General features: G+C 37.6%; 3 protein-coding genes across 3 annotated transcripts in view; 1 reads left to right on the plus strand and 2 right to left on the minus strand.

Moving 5' to 3' along the window:
* Positions 1-209: 209 nt before the first annotated feature.
* On the minus strand, positions 210-12,366 carry LOC108425526 (solute carrier family 26 member 9). Its single transcript, XM_017694221.2, has 21 exons — positions 12,300-12,366; positions 11,559-11,718; positions 10,605-10,744; positions 9,754-9,864; positions 9,396-9,571; positions 8,482-8,646; positions 7,750-7,902; positions 7,558-7,640; positions 7,180-7,327; positions 6,980-7,093; positions 6,694-6,771; positions 6,470-6,565; positions 5,663-5,769; positions 5,504-5,573; positions 5,287-5,379; positions 4,813-4,968; positions 4,340-4,576; positions 3,068-3,122; positions 1,019-1,155; positions 765-827; positions 210-658 (listed from the first exon to the last, which is right to left on the minus strand). Exons 2-21 carry the CDS (start codon positions 11,681-11,683, stop codon positions 647-649), a joined length of 2,319 nt encoding a protein of 772 aa, XP_017549710.1. The 5' UTR covers positions 11,684-11,718; positions 12,300-12,366; the 3' UTR covers positions 210-646.
* A 2,191-nt stretch (positions 12,367-14,557) lies between these two features.
* Positions 14,558-17,668, minus strand: slc48a1a (solute carrier family 48 member 1a). The gene is made up of 3 exons (XM_017694170.2): positions 17,412-17,668; positions 16,695-16,862; positions 14,558-15,992 (listed from the first exon to the last, which is right to left on the minus strand). The coding sequence occupies exons 1-3, from the start codon at positions 17,539-17,541 to the stop codon at positions 15,856-15,858; spliced, it is 435 nt and encodes a 144-aa protein (XP_017549659.1). The 5' UTR covers positions 17,542-17,668; the 3' UTR covers positions 14,558-15,855.
* Positions 17,669-21,401: 3,733 nt separating this feature from the next.
* rapgef3 (Rap guanine nucleotide exchange factor (GEF) 3) overlaps positions 21,402-23,066 on the plus strand; it is a 56,055-nt gene continuing 54,390 nt past the window's right edge. Inside the window, exon 1 of the mRNA XM_017694217.2 lies at positions 21,402-21,570. Within this exon, the coding sequence (XP_017549706.1) occupies positions 21,483-21,570 (88 nt within the window). The 5' untranslated portion in view covers positions 21,402-21,482. The remainder of the gene's footprint in view (positions 21,571-23,066) is intronic.

Below are 23,066 nucleotides of genomic sequence, written 5' to 3' on the forward strand. Positions count from 1 at the left end.
GCCAAAAGTGTTCTCTGACAGTTTTCACTTCCAAAAGCAGGTATTCACAAAAAAACATGCTACTTTATTTATCCCCTCATGATAACCATGTGCCTCATTAGGGGCCAATTCTTAGTCACTGATCCTGACAATGGAATATGACTGAATGATTAGGCTAAATGGATTGACATAAACATATACGCAGAACATTTGAAAAGAACCAAGTAAGCTTTAAGGTTTTTCATCACAGAGGGTCCACTGTTTATTTTGAATTTGTTCAAAGGAAGTACTGCCTGCCCTCTGCTGGCTAGCACATGAACAACATGCACACAATTACATTATGACCATCCTCACAAACCCAACACCTAAAACTTGCTGAAAAAAAAGCAGCTTTTAAAACAATAATGAAACTGTCTTCTGTATAATGCAGGAACAGGACACGTCTATAGCCAGTCTATGTGAATAACTGATTCTTGATGATGAGCTGTTTTTCTCTGGGTAGTCTCTCTTTAGGCCACATTCACCAGCAAGGTAGACTCCAGTGTTGCACAGTATAATCATAAAATGAGACCTACACATATTCATATGATTCAGGATTGGTGCACTGTCCTAAATGACCTAAAATAAAATGCCTTTCATAACCAATTTGAATTCTTCTTTGGAAGTCTCAAAACAGTTCCTGTTGAAGAAAGAGGAGAGTGATATCAATATACAGTATAAACTCAATAGATCACTATCAACTGTGAGATACATGCCTTTCTCACACTCTAAAGGTCTTCCCCTACCTGCTCCAGGTCGAGTTTCTCTTCCTGTATATCAAAAGCCAGCTTCATCCTTTCCTTGTCTGTCTGTGACACATATGACACAAAGACTCTGCAGTCTGGCAGTACATAATAAACAATGCTCTATAGATCTTTCCTCAGTGTTAAACTGAATTTCTTCAAGTCTGAGTTTACTTTGATAAGATATGACAAATAGATCAATGGAAAAAAAAAATACAGAAAACGTCCTTGTCCTTGCAATTGCTCTTGTGACTTACCTCTTCCATAGAGTCAGAGGTTAGTGATTTGTGCTGTGCAAACAGGACTGCGTCATGGACAGAGAGGAACAGGTGACCAGGAGTAAGACTGCTTTCAACAAACACGCCCCCAGCCTCCAGCTCCTCAAGCACCTGAGCTGCAGCAACATGCACACAGAGAAGGAGCAAGTGGATCAGTGTTATTTTATCATAAACATCCCTACTGATAGCATTTTCTAGGAAATTTTATATCAATGTAGCACACTGCCCTCTGAAACAGGGTAAAGATTGCATATTTAAATGAATAATTAAGCTACAAATGTACACACTTTTTCAAATAAAGTAAACAGAGCTAAATCTGGACAAATAAAATAATTAATAAATAATTACATAATCAGCTGTGTAATATTAGATTGAATTTCACTTTAACAAAATTTCCAAAGTTGTTCTCATTCTATGTTATATAGGAAAGGTCTTAACCTCCACCTGGTTAATTTTTAGGCTGTACACAGAGCAGCTGTCGGGAACATGTGGCTCTTTTACTGCCCCCAGCAGAAGTAGATTTTAGGTAAAAATAAAATAATCCCCATTTGCAGTAAAATAAATCTCTGCTGATCCTTCTCACAATTTTAACACTCAATAGCCCTAAACATATATAAAGCCTATATCTGCTAATTTACCCTTTAATCCTGAAGACCGGCGCTGGTCACTATAGCAACAACAACAATCTCACCTAGCTAGCTAAAGAAAAGGCAAAGAGAAAAATTCAAGATGAACATCAATAATTTAGATACAAATGGACTTATTTGTGTTTATGAGCACTCAGCTGGTTTCCTGATATGTTTAATCTGCACCGGGAAACTGTCAAACACCAACTGCCAAACACAGTCTCGAGACTGAAGTCAGTTTCTTTTTCACCAGCTTCTTATTCGAATGGTCTTTTTCCACATTAAATTGTGCTTCAGTTACATTCTGGAACCTCAGGTACCATTTAGGGGAATAAGAATTTGACTTCGGCCTTCGTTGAGAGACATTTCACAAGAAGCCGATCATTGAGAGACATTTCACAGAAATGATTCCACTTCTGAGGAAAAGTTATCTGCAGGAGATGTGAGAAAAGTGGCTATAGCTGAGCTAAAGCTTAAAGCAGAACAAAGTAAGTCTACATTTTCATTCATGCTACATGTTTAAGCCCATTAGTACACACTGAGATATATTTATAACCACGATGGTAAAATGGAAATAAAATATTGTGGCTCTCAAGGTGAGTTGATTTTTGTTGAAATGACATAATGGCTCTTCTTAACAATTGGGGTGCTGACCCCTGACATAGAACTTATAACATAATGAAAATTTAAAACCGAACCAAATAAATGTCCTTTTGACATTTTCTTTTTTACAGCTTATTGGTTCTCAAATCATGTCAGATGTTACATATGCAAATATCTGGGATTCCATAAAAAATCCACATGGTTTGAGGCAAGTGTGGAATGATTTACACATAGTTAGCAAGCATGATACTGATTTGGCAGCTTTTCTTTACTGCTAAATGCTGCATGACATATATGAAAACACTTCACAACAACAGCCCTACATAAAAATTTCAAATTTGACAAGTTGACATGTCAGCTGATGTTGTTTTTCTCACATTAAGTTGTGTCAGTTTAGTTGAACAAAAGTGAGCATTTTTGTTTCCCTTAAGTAAAGTGAATTTGATTTTACCATTTGTACATTTTTTTAGATAAGATCAGCATTAGAATCATCACAATAATATACATTAAGCTACAAAGCCAGTTATTAGAACATGTCATTTTACCCAAAAAGCTATCATGACACCTCCCAGTGTCAGAAACAATTGACATCATAGGTATTTAGTGAACTTCAAATCACAGAACAAATGCAGCTTTTAAGACAAAGCAATGTCTATTAGCATAGGCCTTCCTACATGTTTATGTAGGCTTAATAATATAATAAAATAATCCATCACACTGTTCCAGGATTCATCTTTGTAGGTATTCTGCTTGTATCACGTCTTCTGGTATCTTTGAGTGATGGAATAAAACCTCTCACCTTGAACATTTGCTAAATACAGGCTGATCCCCAGCATGCTATAAGTGTTGCTCATCTGCAAGGAAATAATCACAGCTTTGGTGAGATACAGTCAGGATATTTTTTTCTGATAATTACATGGAAAAGGTCACTCATATTGGCAAGCAATTAGCCTTCAGTGACACCTGTATATGTCTAATTATTGCAAGCAAATATGAAAGTGTCATGTCCTCAGCATTGTAATCTGAAAAGCAATCTATCTGTAAAAAAGACAGCTGGCAGTGTTGCTGCATTTATTATTACTGTATTTGTGTGAACTATATATTGTATATTATATCATTTGTATTGTATTGTTTAGTATATTTGTTCATTATTTGGTATAGTGTATCAAGATTTTCTAAGATGTATAAACCATCTTTCAAGCACCTTTATGCCATGCAATAATGTTTTTTGTTATGCATTTAAAACTAACAGTGCTCGACTACATTTTCCATGTACTTGAACGTTTTGAATATAATTATGTTGTAGTATGTCTTTGCTGAGTTTATTTCTATTAATGTACTAGTTGTAATGTTTGCCATTTTCACACAATACAGAGATCAAAAAAAATATTACAGACTTTTTTGGCAAAATACCTACTGTGTTTTTTTATTGCTTTGTTTATTTTCAGATTTAGTATAACAGGCATGATAGTGAATGTGGATCAGAAATCATAACTTTCTTTCAACACTGTGATGTATTTTCACGTGAAACATGGCATCAGGGAGGCTCTCTGAGCTAGCTGAAGAAGGGGAAGGTGAACCATGTTGATATTATTTTTCCTGGCTTGCTGATGCACAGTGATATAATCAAAATGAATTGATAAAAACAAGAAATGTGCCTTTTAAACAATATGATGAATGGCACTTAATATGATCAGGAACATGAACTAACATGGCAAAAAAGTCCGTTTTGATGTTTGATGATGAATTTTGACATTCATTTAAAGTTGTTGCTCATTTGATCTACTGTGAGTGTCTGTCCATCAGTTAGGTAATGTAAGTAAAAGTTCTAAGTAAGCTAATCAGTTAGCTTGGGAAGCCAGTAGTAGTGTTTCTGAAATTGTAGAAGTCCACTGAAACTGAAATTTGGGGTATTCTTACTGTACTCAACTCAACTTTTTGTAGCAAACTGCTTATTTATACTTACTTGTATGTAATCCCAGTATTCAAGTATAATTGTCACTCTTTCTTAAGTAGAATTTTTTAGCACTCTTTCCACTGTTATGCAGACATTAAACAGTACTTAGTTTACCTTGGTGAGAACCTTAATTCCCATTAGGTCAATGAAGCAGACTCCTGCTAGGTCCAATATGAGTGTATGGAAGGGCATGGGCTGCATCTCTATGGTTACAGAAGGTGGGCTAGTGGGCACAGGGTCTGGTAACTGGTCAGTGGAGCCAGTGATGTCACAGTAGGGGTTGACGTAACTCGTAGGCATATCGGCACCAATAGTGTAAAAGTCACTCTGCAGATCAATTTGTGAAATGGTCTGAAAGTGGAATGGGCAAGGCACAATGACATTTTAGCCTGAGCTTGTAGATATTACAATTTACAACAACAACAGAATTTTAAGGAAAGTCTTTTTTTAAAGTAATTTATGCAGCAAAGACTTAAACTCTTAGACATTAGTGCTTGATATCAACATATATTTATTTTACGAATCTATGTTAACCTTTTTCACTGCATTTTCCTCTACAGTTGTAAATGCAAAAAAAGAATCTGAACCTGAGCCTTCATTGTAATCAGCGAGCTTAGTTTCCTCTTTCTGGCAGCCGCCTTCACCTGACTTTGCTTTGATTTTATCTCCTGCTTCTCTTTGTCTTGTTGTTTTTTCAGAAACTTCTTCCTGGCCAGGAGAACCTTCCCTGGGTCAAGTCCAGTCTGCCAACCAAACGTGCAAGAAAACAGTTATTTGCAGACTACCTTTCTGATTTGTTATGCATTTAGGGTGAAATAATTTGTCACAGCAGACTATAGACTTATATAAAAATAAAAGTGCTGAGAAAGGTTCTTTCAAGTGATCACCAAAAAAAATCTTCAAGTGGCAACAAGCTCATTTTATTCAACTTAAATAAATACTGAACATACTAGTTGAACTGCACGTCACCAAAAGTGATTTTTAGGATTGCATTTTGAGGTATGATAAATTATCAAGAGATTAAGAGATTAAGTTATTCACTAAGATGAAATTTAACCTACTTTACTGATCACCTTTCGTCGAAATATCTCTGCGTTGGCAAAGTAAAGAGGTGAGCAATACTTTACAATTTTCACACCTTCAACTGCTGTCACCTGTATAAAAATACAAAATGCATGTGAATAAGGTTCTATCATATATTTAACTATTTATAACTTTACAGTTTATCAGACTTTAAGAACTTACTGACACAAAACAATGAGCTCTATGAGTCATTACCTTATTATAGACTTTAGGGTTCTTGTACAGATCTGTATCCATGACCTGAGCCACTTCTGAGCCATTACGACTGCAGACCAAACAGAAAGTCACCATATACAACATTATGTATTATTCATATTATATGAAAAGGGCGTAGTTATTTCAGATTTGACTTACAACTGAGTCTGAAAAATCACTACCAGGATAGAAAAGCCCACCCCAATCGCAACGCCAAATGGCAAGCTCAGGAAGAATGTTGCCAAAAAAGATACAACCCATACACACTATAAAGGAAACACAAAGAGGAACGTTATGAAAGTGTAGAGACAAAATATCCAGACTGTTAACATATTAATCCTTACTATAAGAAACCTTATACTGACTGTACCAATTCTAGATCAACACTTTTTGTTAGAAACTACTAAGCTTTGAAATGAACTATTTTAATTGCAGCACTTCAGTTAAGATCTAACTTAAATGCAGCATCTAAAAGTACCATGCTTAAATTGCTCAAACTACTATTCGGCAGAAAGAAATACATAGTCCACAACAGGACTTAAACAAAATCACAGGCAAACCTGTCGGCTCTTTTCCACATGAAAACAAACACACAGATTTATCACTTGTAGTGCAAATGTGTGCAAAATAGCATTCTATAAAACATGAAAACTGTAACTGTAGTGTTATTCTTAGCTAGAATGTCCTTATGTTAACATCAAGCTACATGCAGCTACTGTTCTCATCATGTGACCTCCTTTTTTTTTGCTGTATGTTGTACTGCAAGCAATTCTGTTTCATATTTTTTTTTTCAGAATCAGACCAGATTAATTTTTTTCCTCTGACATCCAACTCAGCTAATATAAGCCCAATACTAACTCAAGTTCTCTCATTGGTGCCATTTCTATAAATTAATAAAATGTTAAGCTGTTATTGTCTTTCAGCTTTTCTTGTAGAGCCTCTATTGGTGAACATAGCATAACTCACACAGTCTAATTTGCTCTTCTTCCATAGGTAGTACGGGTCTGAGAGCTGCAGCAATGTGTTCTTCAGATTAACAGCTATGAGTGCTCCTAGAACTGACTGTAGACAAAGAGGAAGTAACACACTATCAATCAGCACAATCAGCAATCAGCTGTGCTCAGTCAAATACAGAAATCACTGTATATACATATAAGAATCTGTTGAAGTGTTTCGATGAATATTCCCACCTTAGGAAGCGGCTTTAGATAGGCTCCCAGTACCAGCATGGTGACCATAACGACTAGCATAACACAAAGACTGGCAAACTGAGAATGATAAATATAAAGATCATAATATACTGTATGTCATTAAATAAGATCCACAAAAGAACAATTCAATGGTTTATAATAAATAATCTCCCTCTAACAAAGGCAGCCAATGTATTTTTGTTTTTTTAGAATATTGCACAAACATACAACAGTATAATTGTTATATTACTCATCCTGTTACATCATTGACTGAATGGGGCCTCACCTGCGAGGAGCCCCCTGCACTGTCTACAGCCAACGTGACAGACAGAGCACAGCAGATGACATGAATCTTAAAGAAACCACCCAGGAAGTTACTGAAGCCCAAAGCAAGCATTTCCTGCCAGACAGAGAAGAATGATCATATCTACAGGGCTGTCACGGCTTGCCCAGATTTTTACATTGCCATATCTCCAGAATGTGTACCTGATTGGGTTCCACATCATAGCCATGCTTAGCGGCCAGTGTTCTGCCCATGGCCAGATTGATGACATATCCAACTATGGCGAGGGAGAAGGCTGTACTCAACATGTCCTCCCACTGAGACACAGTGGGCAGGATTGGGGCTGGAAAACTGAAACAAAAGGTAGAACAGAACTTTGTTTTTATGCCCACCACTAGTGACTATGTGCATCAGTTCATGTGTGAGAAAACATGGGGTAATCATTGTTCCAAAAACCTATTGGAAGGATTATAATTAGGTTCTATTTTTTCACTTATTAGCATATAATATGTCGATATGACGATTTATGTCATGCCATGTACCACAAACGAAAACTGCTGTTGATTTATCCAAAGTATTACCCCAAAGGGATTTGTCCCACTATGTCCATGTGGTACTTCTCAGGCAGATCCAGTGGCCCTGAGATGGCAGTGGCCACCACCACCTGAGAAACGACAAATAAAACATATGTGAATGTGCTTTGACACACTTTGCTACTCTAAAATACAAATCACTAATCATGTGAACCACACTGTTCACATCTATTCACGTACAATGATGATCTCCATGGGGATGGGAAAGGGGATTTTATGGCGGTAGCGAGCACTCAGCTCTTTCACTGTGATCAGCACCACAGAGCTGACCAGGGCAAACACCAGAGAGGCTATGTTGGTTTCAGGCAAGCCCCGGCATATGTCTATAAGGGTCTGAAACACAGAAAATACCGGAAAAATCATAATGTAAGAAACAAAACAATTTACTTGAACTTTACTACATAAAATTGACATAGTCATACCACAAACATGTCATGGCTGATATATGCTGTCATGATTTTGTTCATTAATTAAAATAAAAAAGTGTTACATTGCCACTCTCTGTAACTGTCATGACCTCTATGTCATATGACATCTGTCATAACAATTGCTGGTAAAGTATTACCAAAAATTCTTAAGAAAAATGCTGATCTGCATTCACTTCCAGTGCTCTAACTACAAGTGCAGCAATGACACTGGGCTCTGTAGAACGGGGAACCTGTGGTGACCAGGCATCTTAACCTTATATCATTACTTATGCAAATGTAAGCCCATTACTCAAGGGTAATTACTGTTATAACATAAAATATAACTAAGCACCAGATTAATTAAGACATTGTCATTTTTTTGTCATTGTTGGAAGTTTTATATGGGGGTCCTTATAAGATCCCAGTTTTTTTTCTTTAGTCTTGGATTGACTTGACATGAATATTATAATGGTGACTTATAATGAATTCACATCATTTTACTTACATAAATCACAGCCAAAGGTCCACTGTATGGTGGCACGCTGATCCCAAAGATGTATTTGAGTACAGATATGAGAATCTGCAGACCTGCAGCTGTCATGAACCCTCTAACGAATGACTCAGAGAGGTATATGGCCACAAATCCAAACTGCATCATGCCTAGACCAATCTATTAAAATTCCAGCAAAGTTTTGTAAGTTATTCATAATTTGGTTGATATAGAACAAGACAGTTGAGATTCTAATTCAGCTGTCCCTCACTCAGTCTATTAAAATAATACTATTAAAATTTGATAACATTTAATAACATTTTAATAGAAAGCACACATACAGGTTGTGTTGTAGACTATCACTGCTATGTTCATGGTTCACTAAAAATATTATCCAGCTTTTATGTCTTAAATACGGCAATGTTCTTATTTACTTTAATGCAGCATGTGCATCCAGGGAATGCTTGTATCTCTGGTTGAACAAACAAATGGAGGAATGGATGGACAGACAGATGGATGAACAGATTACACGCAGAGAGATTAGCTGCTAGGTTAGCTTTCACTTGATTGTAGCTTTCGCTCAATCAGGTTTTCTGATTCAAACACAGACAGACTGAAGGGGGACACTGTCTTGTTAAACTGTGTGGCCAGGACAACCTACATCAGCCTTGTGACTGGTGAGGGTACTATTACACATGCGCTACCTAATATTAAGACTGCCCAGTTTACATTAAAAGAGAAGAATTTTGGTAAATGCACTAGCCATTTAATGCGTTAGGATTAGAAAGCTATTCACAAGACATTCTTTATACATGAATTAGGTGTGCCCAGAGGAAGATTAACCTACTCATTAAAAACAGATTTAAGTACCCTCGGGCGTTAAGGCAAAATGCAGGTTGTTATTCAGCGACAGAAGATACTTCAGTCACCTGTATGATGGCAGTCAGACAAGCCAAAGTGCCTGATATGCCCAGGCGGACCTCGTTCATCTTCCCCTCATCCACTACAGTGGCATTGAGGGTGGCATTGAAATGGCTAAAATCTGACTCTGGTGCCAGCCTCAGACACACCATACCCACCATGATACTCAGCACAGCAAAAGTGCCTGTGTGAATAAAGAAACCCTTGTAAATTATGCAGAATAAAACATCAAATAAATATTATGATGATGCAGAGAAAAGGTATGGCCCAGGTTAAGTTTATCAGCATCCTAGAAATCAATAAACGGGGCTACATGATTAACTCATGTCTTCAGCTAATCTACTAAATGAATATTTAAAAACCTACCTGGCACCATTTGGTGGGCTGTGCCCATAAAGAAGTATGGAATGAGAGGGAAGAAGGATGAATAAAGCCCATTGACTGGGGGGAGGTTAGCCAACAGAGCAAAGGCCATGCCTAAATAAAGAAGACGGATGCTGGTGTAAATCTAATTAATTACATAGATGACATGATATCAACTCCATATCTGAGTATTACAGGAAAGCATCATTATCACTCGACTAAACCTCTTGTGAAGCAGGATCTGACAACCATGATTGTCGAAAGAGTGATAACAGGGTATTGTATCTAGCTCAGTTGCCTTTCACTTATCTATAAAAACGGCTGTTCATGCCACACTTCTAGAATAAGCAAATAGTTAAATGGAAAATACCAGTGTCACCTGCTCTACTGGACATGCTACACACTGTCTAGTGCTCTACTGGACATACTGCACACTGTCTCCTGCTCTACTGGACATACTGCACACTGTCTCCTGCCCTAATGGATGTACTGTGCATTGTCTCCTGCTCCATTGGATGTACTGTGCATTGTCTCCTGCTCCATTGGATGTACTGTGCATTGTCTCCTGCCCTACTGGATGCACTATGCATTGTCTCCTGTCCTACTGGATGTACTGTGCATTTTCACTTGCCCTACTGGATGTACTGTGCATTGTCTCCTGCTCCATTGGATTTACTGTGTATTGTCTCCTGCTCCATTGGATGTACTGTGCATTGTCTCCTGCCCTATTGGATGCACTATGCATTGTCTCCTGCCCTACTGGACATACTCTGAATTGTCCCCTGCCCTACTGGACATATTGCACATGGTCTCCTGCTCTACTAGACATATTGATGTGTGTAAGTGAGACTCACCCTGGGGAACCTGAATGGTGCCTGCACTGACTCCGCTGATAACATCAGTCAGGAGGTTCTGTCTGAAGTTGTATTTGGGTAGCCAGCCGAGCACTGGCACGTGTCTGAAGAGAAGACTTTTCAGCCGCCCACTGGAACAACTGCATCATTTATAGGTGCACACGTGCACACACATACACACACAAAAAACGAATATTGTTCAGAATGCCCCAAAATCTCAATAAAAAAACACTCCATTAACTCATCAGTGGGACTCTCATAACTACATAACTTATATATTAGTTTAATAGTAGTTACTCTGTTGTTACTAAGTAATTTATTATAGTTACTGGAAAATAAATCTTAAGATTAATTTTAAAATACTACCTAATCAAAAAACTTGGTCCTGGTCATATTAAACATGATTCATCATATGTTTTCATGTAAAAGACAAAACATTTTTCTGAAATCTTCCATCAGAATATAATGACTTTTGCCCACCTCTGGCAGTGGGTGGGGAAAAGCAACATTAACGAATAAAGGTTATCCCATTTGGGGTGTAGTGTTGGGCAGTCGTTGGCTGGAGGTCAGGGAACCAGCCTTGCGACCAGAAGGTCGCCAGTTCAATCCGCTGAGCCAACAGGTCATGACTGAAGTGCCCTTGAGCAAGGCACCTAACCCCCAACTGCTCCCCGGATGCTGCGGATAGGGCTGCCCACCGCTCCAGGCAAGTGTGGTCCCCTAGTGTGTCTTCACTAGTGTGTATGTGGTGTTTCAGATGGGTTAGATTGTGGAGGTGAAATTTCCCCATTACGGAACTAATAAGTGTCACTTAATGTTAAAAATGATTAAATGTGATTTGAAGCATGGTCTACTGTTTAGCTTGTTTGGATTGAAAGTCAACATAATCTGTATTTTAAACTCAAACTAATATAATCAGAAGTAATTATATATCACTCAGTAGAGGTGACATACCTGAAGACCTTTTTTACTTTGTCCCCCAGAGGAAAGCTCCTCCTTTTCCTGTCAAATTCCTCATCAAACTCAGGTTGAGAATAAGCTGGCCGGTTTACTGCATAGCGAGGCCGAACTGCTTGCATTGTGTTGAGGAAACCTTATAGCCCAGAATCATTCACTGATTTTGAGATATGACAACAAAAATAAGGTGTCATTGACACAGCACTCTGGAAGATGACTGGTTCATCGATGCACACAACAATAATACAGTTATATCTGAATATAGGGATGCATTTAGTTAGATGGTAAGACAGTGAATGCCTTCCTGTCAGTGTAGAAAGTGTTTTTCTTACATGCTGACAAAATCTTTTGTACAGCATTGAGAGTCCCTTATCTGACCTTGAGTAGATTTGTTTGAGCAGTACTTAAGAACAGCACAGTAAGACCCTGTTTGACTTTCAACTATGCAAATACATTTTTTAAAATGCAGATTAAAAATCTCATTACTGTTCTTTTAGAAAAAATATGTCAAGGAAAGCATTGTAAACCATTATTACAGAATACATAGGTTCACATACATATGGATATATGCAAGTAAAGATGAGTCCAAATTAAAGACCAAAATCATTAAAGAATAAACAAGCTCCAATACATTGTATCCTTTACCACCCAGTTCTACTACTATTAATGTTGTGTTGATTATGTACCGTCAATCAACTAGGACAAAGACCATAAAAATGGAAAAAAGCTGGTTCTTACCTGTTTCACGGACAATGTTTCTAAGCTCTGTACTTTAGGTGTGAAAATCAGAAGCTTAGAGTGCTTTTTTCCCAGATCATTGGTTTCTTGAGATTAGATGCTGTTATATACTGGTGCAGTCATTCCTGGGGAGGAGCTTAAAATGGTCTTGCACATTACCCTTGTTTGCAAACTGACCTACACTGGCCTCCTTTTCTGTAGAACTCCAGTAATGGGAAATGACCCTTATTAATGATTAATTATTAATGATTAAATGTGTATATCATTTGCACATTAGTAGAATAATCTTGTAGTATATTGTAAGAACAAAACCTTGTGTCTCCATAAATAGTTACTTTACAGGAGATGAAAAAACACTCTTAACTTAGAATGAAAGTTAAAGTAAGAATTTAAGAGATAATTTTGGACCATTTCTATTAGATTATTTGTCATGATTTTTTTACACTCTGTAAAAAACTACTGTTTTCAATCTACACGATAAACAAACGATAAAGTTGGAGATGCAAAATTTTGCGCCAGTGGAGAATTTGCTGGTGTTCTCTGGCAAATGCCAAGCATCCTGCACGGTGTTGGGCTGTGAGCACAACCCCCATCTGTGGACGTCGGGCCCTCATACCATCCTCACACAGTCAGTTTCTAACCGTTTGTGCAGACACATGCACATTTGTGGCCTGCTGGAGGTCATTTTGCAGAGCTCTGGCAGTGCTCCTCCTGTTCCTCCTTGCACAAAGGTGGAGGTTGTGGTCCTGCTGCTGCATTGTTGCACTTCTACGGCCTCCTCCATGTCTCCTGGTGTACTGGCCTGTCTCCTGGTAGCGCCTCCAGCCTCTGGACACTACGCTGACAGACACAGCAAACCTTCTTGCCACAGCTTGCATTGATGTGCCATCCTGGATGAGCTGCACTACCTGAGCCACTTGTATGGGTTGTAGAGTCCGTCTCATGCTACCACGAGTGAGAAAGCACCACCAACATTCAAAAGTGACCAAAACATCAGCCAGAAAGCAGAAAGGTACTGAGAAGTGGTCTGTGGTCCCCACCTGCAGAACCACTCCTTTACTGAGTGTGTCTTGCTAATTGCCAATAATTTCCACCTGTTTTGCACAACAGCATGTGAAATTGATTGTCAATCAGTGTTGCTTACTAAGTGGACAGTTTCACAGAAGTTTCATTTACTTGGAGTTATATTATATGTGTTTAAGTGTTCCCTTTATTTTTTTGAGCAGTGTATTTTATTCATGTAAATGATTCTAATTTCTAAATTCTAAATGAATTTGAATTAATTTAATGCAGAATATTTTACAATGGTACTAGTGAGCAGTGACATCTGACCAGTTGACAAATGCATTGAATACACTCCTTGTATGTTTTTTATGTGTGTAAAGTAGTAATTAAAATGTAGATGGTATTTCGTTGAGATACTGGCCTATTCTTCATGAGAAATGATCAAATTGAGATTAAACAAAACATTAATTTTGCATGAAAACAAACATTTACAAAAAGTAAGCCTTTTGAATCAAAGTAAAAAATTGGACGTTGTAGCCAAACCATTTGAGCAATTCTGATTTTGTTTTCACAGCTTTAATGCTCTAAGAGTCACTGTATTGAAGGACATTTAAAAGTCCAGTAGGAGCATAAATGTGTTAAAGTCAACCTAACATCAGAAATGACTTTTAACCTTGTTAGTTCGTGTCACTGGTCATACTAAGCACAACTCATCGTGCTATACCATTTAAAAACAGAATTCTGGTTTTCCCCTAATTTTCCATCAAAATATAATGATTTTGTCCACCTCTAAAACTTCTGAGTTCTGATCATGTCACTGTGCACCAGTGGGCAAGGACAAGTAACATTAACTAATAACAATAACTTTAAAGCAAGGGTAAAGAACCTCTGGCACATTTTGATGCTTTCACCAGTTTAACATGGCAACTAAGTCTGACACTTAACCCCTTAATAGGCCAAGGCCTATTGGTGAGCCCAAAGCTTTTTATTTTTATTTTTTTTACACAATTCTATAACCTAAGAATAGCTCAGTTTGCAAGTCCCTGTAGTTACTGAATAATAAGCCTTAATATGCAATAAGCCTGGGATTTTAAGGGGTTAACTGATGAGAATCCAGTTTAAGACAGAAAATCCAAAATGTGCAGGAATGTGGAGTTCCCCACCTCTGACGTATAGTGGCTCTAGTGACACTGAATCATTACTCCAATTCCACACAGCCATTTACACATTCATATACAAACTTCTGCACTCAATTCTGGATATTTAAGCTCTTTAATGGGTCTATGTACACTTTCACAGAGGTACAATTTAAAAATCACAGGACAAATAATGACAAATATAGAACTGGATAAATTCATTGTGGGGATAAAAAGAAGATTCTTAAGTGATCTTGAGCAATTTATATTTCCAAGTGGACCACACACACACACAAATATACTTTGTGACCTACAGAAGACTGCACAGCAGTTTTGGGTATCTTTACAAACCACCCCCCCCCCCCCCCCACACCCCCCAACTGCGGATTAAGACATACTCCAACAATGTGGCATCAATGACAAGAGCCCAATGTTTATCAACTTAATTAGACAAGGAAAACTGATCTATAATGAGGAACATTTGTCTATACAAATGTACGTACAAAAATGTAAAAGCCAAAAAAACATACTCCAAGCACTCATGTTCTGTTTGATAAATACAGGTTGAGGCAGACATTGATATTTGAAATACATCATTGTACCAGTTTGTTCAAACTGCATTTAAACAAAACAAAAGAAAAAAAAAACCAAACTGATTGTTTAATATTTCAATTGTTACAATATTGTATATTAACAAGTACTGGTGTGTCCTTTAGGGGTAGGTTGCAAAACATTGTTGACATAAGACCTGAGCAGGAGGCAGACTGATGATGTTTTTAGTGGCTTTTGTTGTCATTTCACTCCCACTAATGGATAAAATCTAGAACTGCATAAAGAGATATTGCTCAACTTATGCTCATGGTCGATGCATATTTGACACATTAAAAACTACAGATTATGTAAACTGTGATCTTGTAAATAACAATAAAATACATTTGAATACATTAAATCAAAAAATGGAAAGTCCACAGTCAAGGATGGAAATTTCATGACTATCACAAGCTTTTAGAAACAGCTGCGTGCACATCTTTAATCAGATACTCTACCAGGCAGATCCTTGCCTTATAGTTGAAGAACAGTAAACAAGTACCTTGTGACATTCACATGTAGGTTCTCTCAAGTCTCTCAAAAGCTTTTAACCTACACTTTGATACAATGTCAGTCATTTAAATATCATCTTGCATTTAAAACAATGTAACAGGAATGGGTGCAGACTGTTTCCTATAGGACCAATTTGTGATCAGAGGAAAACTTGTACAGTCCCGTGGTGAAAACAGAAAGAGCGGTATGACAAAAGACGTTTATCCACTTCTTCCTGCCTAGCAAGCTTGATCTCTTTCCACCCACCTCATGACTGGCAGGTAAAGCCACCAGTTGGCATCAGCAAATCCATTCAGTTCCAAAGACATAGCCAATCAGAAGTCACTGAGAATGCTGATGTCGGCAAACTCCTGGCGGTACCGATAAGAATACAGGCCAAGCAGGAATGCCCACTTAAACGTGATGAAGCTCCAAACGCAAGACAGATAAAAACTTTTGGGGTCTGTCAATGCTGTGAATAAGAAGAGGCTGAATTATCTTAAGTGAATGCTCACAGTTTCAAATACAGTCAGAGAACACTGGTGTTTCAAGAGATAACATTAACCTAATCACAAACTCCCTTGATTGATGTACGATGGTGACCTAACTAAAATCTTGGGTAAATGCAACTTAAATAGTTAACCAGGCTGGTGTTGGTACAAAATTCAATATTACAGTATTTTTGTTATTTGTAAGTAAATGAACCCACGTTTCTGAGTACTGGCAGCATTCTCTGCGCTAAAAGAAATTCTAATTCTAATCTGACAGCTTGTCTTGACAGCTCTCTTTTGTTCCCTTAAAACTACACAAAAGGGAACCTTACACAGTCCTGCAAAGGTACATTAACCAGACAATAAGCACATTTTTAGAAAGAAAGCATTCCATTTTCATTAATTAATGAAATATTAATGTATAATAATACATGTTAATGTATTTTTAACTGAACTCTAACTGAACAAAACAAGCTGAAGCAACTAGTAAATTACATATATTGTCTCTGTATGGATACCATGAGTAAAGCATAAAACAGAATGAAACATAATTTTTTTTAAAAACCCATCGAAACAGGCGTACCATTATTTTATGTGCATTATATCATTACATCAATGCCTAATATCTGTTTAAAGCGCATGACTATCCTGACAGCATGTTGAAATACCCATACGAAACTCACCTTGCTTTTTAGTAATAGCAAGTGTCATGAAGGTGGCAAAAGCAGCAACAGCCAGCATTGAGAAAACTGTACTGGCAATTATGAAGAGCTTGAGTCCCTTTAGCCAAGTGCGCCAGAAGTCCTGAATGTACATAATGTGTGTAACCAGAACCCAGAGGGCCAGCACTCCTGCAAACACACATACACAAATCACTGTAGATCACACTAACATCCTTCACAACAGTAACTAACGGACTGAATGTGCATTTGAGCTCATTTTGGGATGCAAAACACAACAAAAGTGTTGAATTTAACAACCACAGTGCGCCTTTCGTTCCAGATAAACACAAAGGAACACTGTGAAAGGTAAACATTGGCTTCGCTGTGTATAAACTTAAATAAGATGAATGTATTTCAGATTTTCTGTGATGCAGGTCAAACCCTGCTTTAGGCCGAGGTGTGCTAAACAGCTAAGCTAAGTGTTGTACATGTAATGACTAAGTCATGCCATGCTAACCCAGGTCAGGTTAACGTTACATTTTCCTTTCGACAGCTAAATTCCAACGACTTTAGTGTTCAGTTTACCATTTTCCGCAGCCTACTTGTGCTAGCTAGGCGCATTAGCCAGGCTACTGGTGAATAGAACAAAAGGGCTTATTTTACAAGTAAATGTCATGATGTTTCTAACATTATTAGCACACTGAGCATAAAAGCCCACATTCTCTGGCAGTTGTTTACCTGATAACCCGCCCATCGCCGCCGTCCATGGCTGCCAGTAAACCACGTTCCAAACGATAAAAGCCGAAAGTCCAAATAAGACGCCAACTGAGGCATAGCCTACACTGAGGTACGTCCTGTTCGGTCCCATTAATGTTGGTATGCGGCAATTTGAGAGCCGAAAAAACAGGCAAACGGTTAAGAAAGCCTGTGAGCGGATTACAGCGCTCAGATGATTACGTAATAACTCAGGCAGCTCTGCTCATTAATATGGTAAGACTTCTTCATGCCTTCCTCGAGCCCAGCTTGACGCGCATAGCGCCATCTACTGTAAATAAGAATAGGAACAACAACAACAACCACCACAACAACAATAATAATAATGATAATGAATATAAAAACATCAATTGGACCTTAAAACCACTGTTATACCTCTGAGGAAAAATGTACCCGCACTGTAGCTTTATTTCTAATAGCATGTCATGTAAACCCTAATGATTTTAGCTTTAGTGTAGTCGTTAAATAATAATAATAATAAAAAAACAACAACAACAGCATAAAAGCCCTGCCCACTGTAGCCTTGAACAAGAGTGAAGGTTTGAATGTTTGTGCGAATATACAGTGTCCCCAACATTGTACGTGGACATTTGTGCCACACTTGAAAGTGCATTAAGGTTTTTTGCTGCTTAAAACTTCTAAAGAAGAAAGTCAAACCAAAGTGTGACTTTCTTTTAGGCAAAGTATTCTCTCGAAAGCAGTTGGTGTGTTTCAGGTCATTATCATTTGAGCAGCTTCTGCAGGTTTGTCTCCAGAATGTCTCTGCACACTTCTGAGTTCTTGACCCTCCCAGTGAACACAAGCACTCCAGCACAACCGTAAGAAAAACTGCTGTGCTAAAAACTGTCCTCTGAAGCTTTTATAAAGTAACCTAAATTATTAATGTTTACGTTTTTAGTTTTATATTGACATGTTATTGTGGAAATTGTGAAAAACTAAAAAGAAACTTAGTAGTCATAAAGGAAGAGACTTGGCTGAAGAAAGTTCCATCATGAAGTTCAGTCACAGATTTGTATGATGTTTGTTTCCTTTGTGGTTGTTGTAGCTGTCTGACAGGTCATTTCCTGTGTAAACCACATTATGTGTTAAGCAAAGTATCAGCTTCTTAAACCCTGTGTTAAAGATCTGTATGAAGGCCCACGTTTTGTTCTGAACTCTCCTTGCTATATAATCAACATGTAGTTTCTTACAGAATGGTATTTGTAGTTATTGACAATTTGTAAATGAATAACTGTATAAAAGGCCTGGGTCGCAAGGTATTAACATCCAAGTGTGTAGAGTTCATTCAGACTACCTTAAATGAGAAATTCCTCAGATTTTTCTACATTCCTGCATAATTAAATAATTAAGATTTAAAGAAAGTTGTTCAGAGGGATTTGATGTGAAATGCTTAATTCTTCATAAATGTACCAAAGCAGAATTTGTTTACTGTGACGGTACAAGGAACCATGCATTTGAAGTGTTTAATGTGTCAAACAGCTAAAAGGTAGCTACAGTATGTTATTACATGAAATGAATATACTGCCTGTTGCCTAACACATTGTTTGACAGTAGTTCTGAGATAAGGTTTTAGTTTAATTCATTCATAGTGAAGAGGTATATGCAGGGCATTGTAAGATAAAATAGTCCTTAAAGAAAGTTTTTTTTTTTACCTCTATATTACCATGATCAACAATACATATGAAAATTCAGAAGACATGCGTAGGTTCATTGGTCATTTTGGAAGTTAAATGAAATGGCTATATTTGTGTTGTGTACATCATGGCACCTAGTAATTTAATATCAAACAACTCTGAATGACTTTGCATATATTTCAACCATTTAATTAGGCAGAAATAAAGAAAAATATATATGTGGAATTCTCCTTTAATGCACTGTGTGGTGCAGAGTGTCAGAAGGTAGACACATCTTTGCAGAGCAAAGACAAATTTACACTTTGTTACACAACAGTTAAACAACCGTGAGTGGCCTGCAATACAAGGTCACCTGATGCACACACTGACATGCAAAAGAAAAATTATGCTTTCACTGTTAGAAAACCCAAAGCCTGATATTTGTTCATACTCATCCTCCACAAAAAAAACACCTGCTCACCAGAAACTGAAACTTTTACTTCACTTAAAAACTTTAACTGAGCAATGCAGTAGGCACTGCTGATGGCAAGCTCGCACATTATACTGAGTGACTTTCTGATTGTGATAAAAAACATGACCATTTAGTCCTCAGACAGGAAATCTGTGCCAAGTCACATATCAAGCGCAGATTGTTAAAAACGCATTTGTCAATATGACACTCTATAATCAATGAGTGTGAGTGCCGCGTGATGGAGAGCATTTTTATCAGCACATGGGTGGATGCTGCTCTGCACGTGTGAGCAGCTTGAAGGCCCAGAGGGGAGTGTATGTGTATGTGTACAGAGGGGCACACAGATGTGCCTTGGCCCCGCTTCCCTTAGTTACTATGGGGCATGAGGTCAAGATGGGTCAAATCTCTGAGGGACATACAGACTGAAAAAAGTGATGGACTGAATTTACTTTGTTCAAATGTTAAGCTCATTTCCTCGTGAATAAAATATACATTACTCAAACCTTTCAGTTATTCAATTTCCAGTCACAATGGCCAGTAAATACAACTTATTCAATTTTCAGTATAAGGAAAAAAGCAGAAAACATTCCTTTATCAGTAAATTACACAAAATGTTTAACAAATAAATAGCACACATTTTCCAATGTTCAATGCATCTACAATTTGCGTTTTTATTACAATTTCCATTCTTTGCGCTAAAGTTGCTTTCAGGTTTTCAAAGAAATATGTATGAATATTTTTCCATACCTCCAAAATTCAGTCTTAGAAGTTTGTTGCATTTTATGCTGCTTAGTAATCCCAACAGTTTCAATGTGCTTCTAGTCCACTGTGCTGAAAACACCAGCAGCTTCTTTGATTTGCAATTTGGATTTGTTACTACTCTGTGTGTGTGTTAGTCCACAACAAACATTAAAAAGGCAAACAATAAACAATAATACACATGTTTAATGCAGTATTCTGCAATAATATGGGGGCAAGTCATGGGCTGGAGGGAACTGGCCCTGAGATTATTTAAATAAAAACCTAAAAAGTGTTTTAGACCATCACAGCAAAATTAAATGGGAGCAGTCTTTGGCTGGAGGTTAGGGAACTGGCCCTGTGACCGGAAGGTTGCCGGTGCTGACAGTCCATGACTGAGGTGTACTTGAGCAAGACACCGAACCCCCAGTTGCTCCCAGGGCGCCATGCATAGGGCTGCCCAGCGTTCTGGGCAAGTGTGCTCACTGCCCCCTAGTGTGTGTGTATGTGGTGTTTCACTTCACGGATGGGTTAAATGCAGCGGTGGAATTTCCCCGTTTGTGGGATTAAAAAAATATCAAAGAAAAGACACAAAAAAGAAGTCACCCAACAACATGATTTAACACTATTTATTTTGTCAGTTTTTGTACAAACGTCACATAACGAATTTAAGAATACATAAAAAAAAACATAATTACAGTAAATGTAACAAGCATTACTAATTTTTTGAAAGTTATATATCGGTGTACAAGATGTTCAGGTGTATCACAGCAATAATCAATACAGTTAACAGTAATGACAACTGTGCTGATATAATATATTTGACTCATATGGATGTGATGTATACATTTGAATCAAATAAATGTAATGCAGTATGTTTTTTTTTAGTGCACACACACACCCACACACACACACACACATATACACACACACGCACACACACACACACACACATATACACACACACGCACACACACACACACACACACACACACACACACACACACACACACACACATACATGCACACAGCCCCAGGAGTCATTTCACATGTCCAATCAGAAAGCGACAGGAAGTTGGCAAATGTCTTACTCACACTCACTCAACAGAAATCCAAACTCAGATGCATCCTCTTGATGCTCTATTAGACAGCAAAGCACAAGCATAGAAAGTCAAAGCGAGAGAGAGATTGAAAGAGAACGAGAGGCTAAAAATGATGGAGGAAGAAGAGTCTAGGTTAACTAACAGGGGAAAGAACATAAAAGAGCAAAGAAGAAGTGCACCTGAGAGAGTCACAACAAGTAAGTGTGCTTATAAACCCCATCATTTACCTAGGCAATAATTATTTCAGCATTTCATCTTAAACTACATCTTGAAAACAGTAGCTTTGGGCCTCTTAAACCAGAGGTGTATTATTGTGTTATTAATCCTCAGGCTTATTATATGTCAACTACTATGAATGGTTCTGAAAGTAAAGCCTTATACAGGTGTAAGGGTTAAAAATCAGTATATCAATATATATATTTTTTAATCTTCTGTGTTGTGATCAACAAGGTGATGGTTACCAACTTGATTGGTGCAGTATGACTTTCCAAAGATCTGCACTTCAAAAGTGATGCACTGAATTTACTTGATTCAAATGTGTATATTCCCACATGAATAAAGCATAGGCTGTTACATTTACATAGTTTTATCATTCAGTTTACTTATGTTTGACTATGGTTGATGTATATGATGGGATATGTGTGAATTTTGCCAGTTTTGGGTTACCTAACTGCAAGAAGCACTGGCCCTACAAGGCAAGAGTTGAACACCCTTGGTATTGTCAAATGTATGTGATAATGCTTGATGTAATATACTTTATCCTGGGTAAATGATGTACACAATTTAATCAAGCAAAAGCAATGGATTACTTTTTTGTGCATTGCACTAGTATAACAGTAAGGTATTGTTGAGAGATGGAAGAAGTGAAAAAACCTTACATGAGGCTCTAAAGACAGGAAACAATGTAGGTTAGTGTGTTTGTTTTCATGTGAAAGGCTGAAAGAGAAACAGATAGCAGTGATCCACCAACCCCCCATCTCTCATTATAAAACTACTTTCTGTATACTTCCCGATTTACATTTTTAAAAATTCAATGTGGATTCGGGCTTTTGATTCCCACAATATCTCTCTCTTGATTTTTCTCTTTTCTCATCAAGGAAAGGAAAAGATGTAGTGTAGGTGAATTGATGAATGGATTAACAAGCATTTGTGTGTACAAGCTGTTCTAGCACAGGTACATTTGTCTTTTGTTAGGTGTGGGTGGCTTCAAGTTTGATCGTAATGGGTCTTTGCATGTGTGTTTGTGTGATATTAATGCTGCTGATAGCACTGAGACTCAGCAAAGTGAGAACATTCCAGCAGGGCGGTGATGTGCTGCAGGAAATACCACTCCCTCTCCCAAAGGAACTGTGTGTACACATACACATACACATAAAAGAAAAAGTAAAATTGCCTCAATTTTCTTTTTATAAGCTAGTCACAATTAGATAAAGTATAAATAAATAGAAACACTCTGACTGATCTTTACCCCAGCTGCCCAGCAGCTCTGAATATTTGTCGAAACAAAACTTTATATCTAAAAAATGTTTGGACTTTTTTAGCACGTTTTCTCACTGATAATCAGTCATTGCCAATTCAAGCTGCTAGCAAGATATCCCCTCGTCTCCCCTCGTATCCCCTGCAACTAAACTGGAAGGGTAAAGTCTTGCACATGCCTTCCATGAAACACTTGAATCCAACAATTGCATCTTGT

The sequence above is a fragment of the Pygocentrus nattereri genome, chromosome 9, assembly GCF_015220715.1.
Source record: "Pygocentrus nattereri isolate fPygNat1 chromosome 9, fPygNat1.pri, whole genome shotgun sequence".
In the NCBI taxonomy this organism is placed as follows: Eukaryota; Metazoa; Chordata; class Actinopteri; order Characiformes; family Serrasalmidae; genus Pygocentrus; species Pygocentrus nattereri.

Coding starts and splice junctions, on each gene's coding strand:
- LOC108425526 (XM_017694221.2), bottom strand. CDS start 11,683: ATGCAAGCAGTTCGGCCTCGCTATGCAGTAAACCGGCCAGCTTATTCT. Junction 9,865..10,604: donor CACCATTCAGGTTCCCCAGG/GTGAGTCTCACT, acceptor TTCTTTATTTAG/GCATGGCCTTTGCTCTGTTG. Junction 8,647..9,395: donor GTCTGACTGCCATCATACAG/GTGACTGAAGTA, acceptor GAATTTTAATAG/ATTGGTCTAGGCATGATGCA.
- slc48a1a (XM_017694170.2), bottom strand. CDS start 17,541: ATGGGACCGAACAGGACGTACCTCAGTGTAGGCTATGCCTCAGTTGGC. Junction 16,863..17,411: donor GGCGATGGGCGGGTTATCAG/GTAAACAACTGC, acceptor GTGTGTTTGCAG/GAGTGCTGGCCCTCTGGGTT. Junction 15,993..16,694: donor TGCTATTACTAAAAAGCAAG/GTGAGTTTCGTA, acceptor TCTTATTCACAG/CATTGACAGACCCCAAAAGT.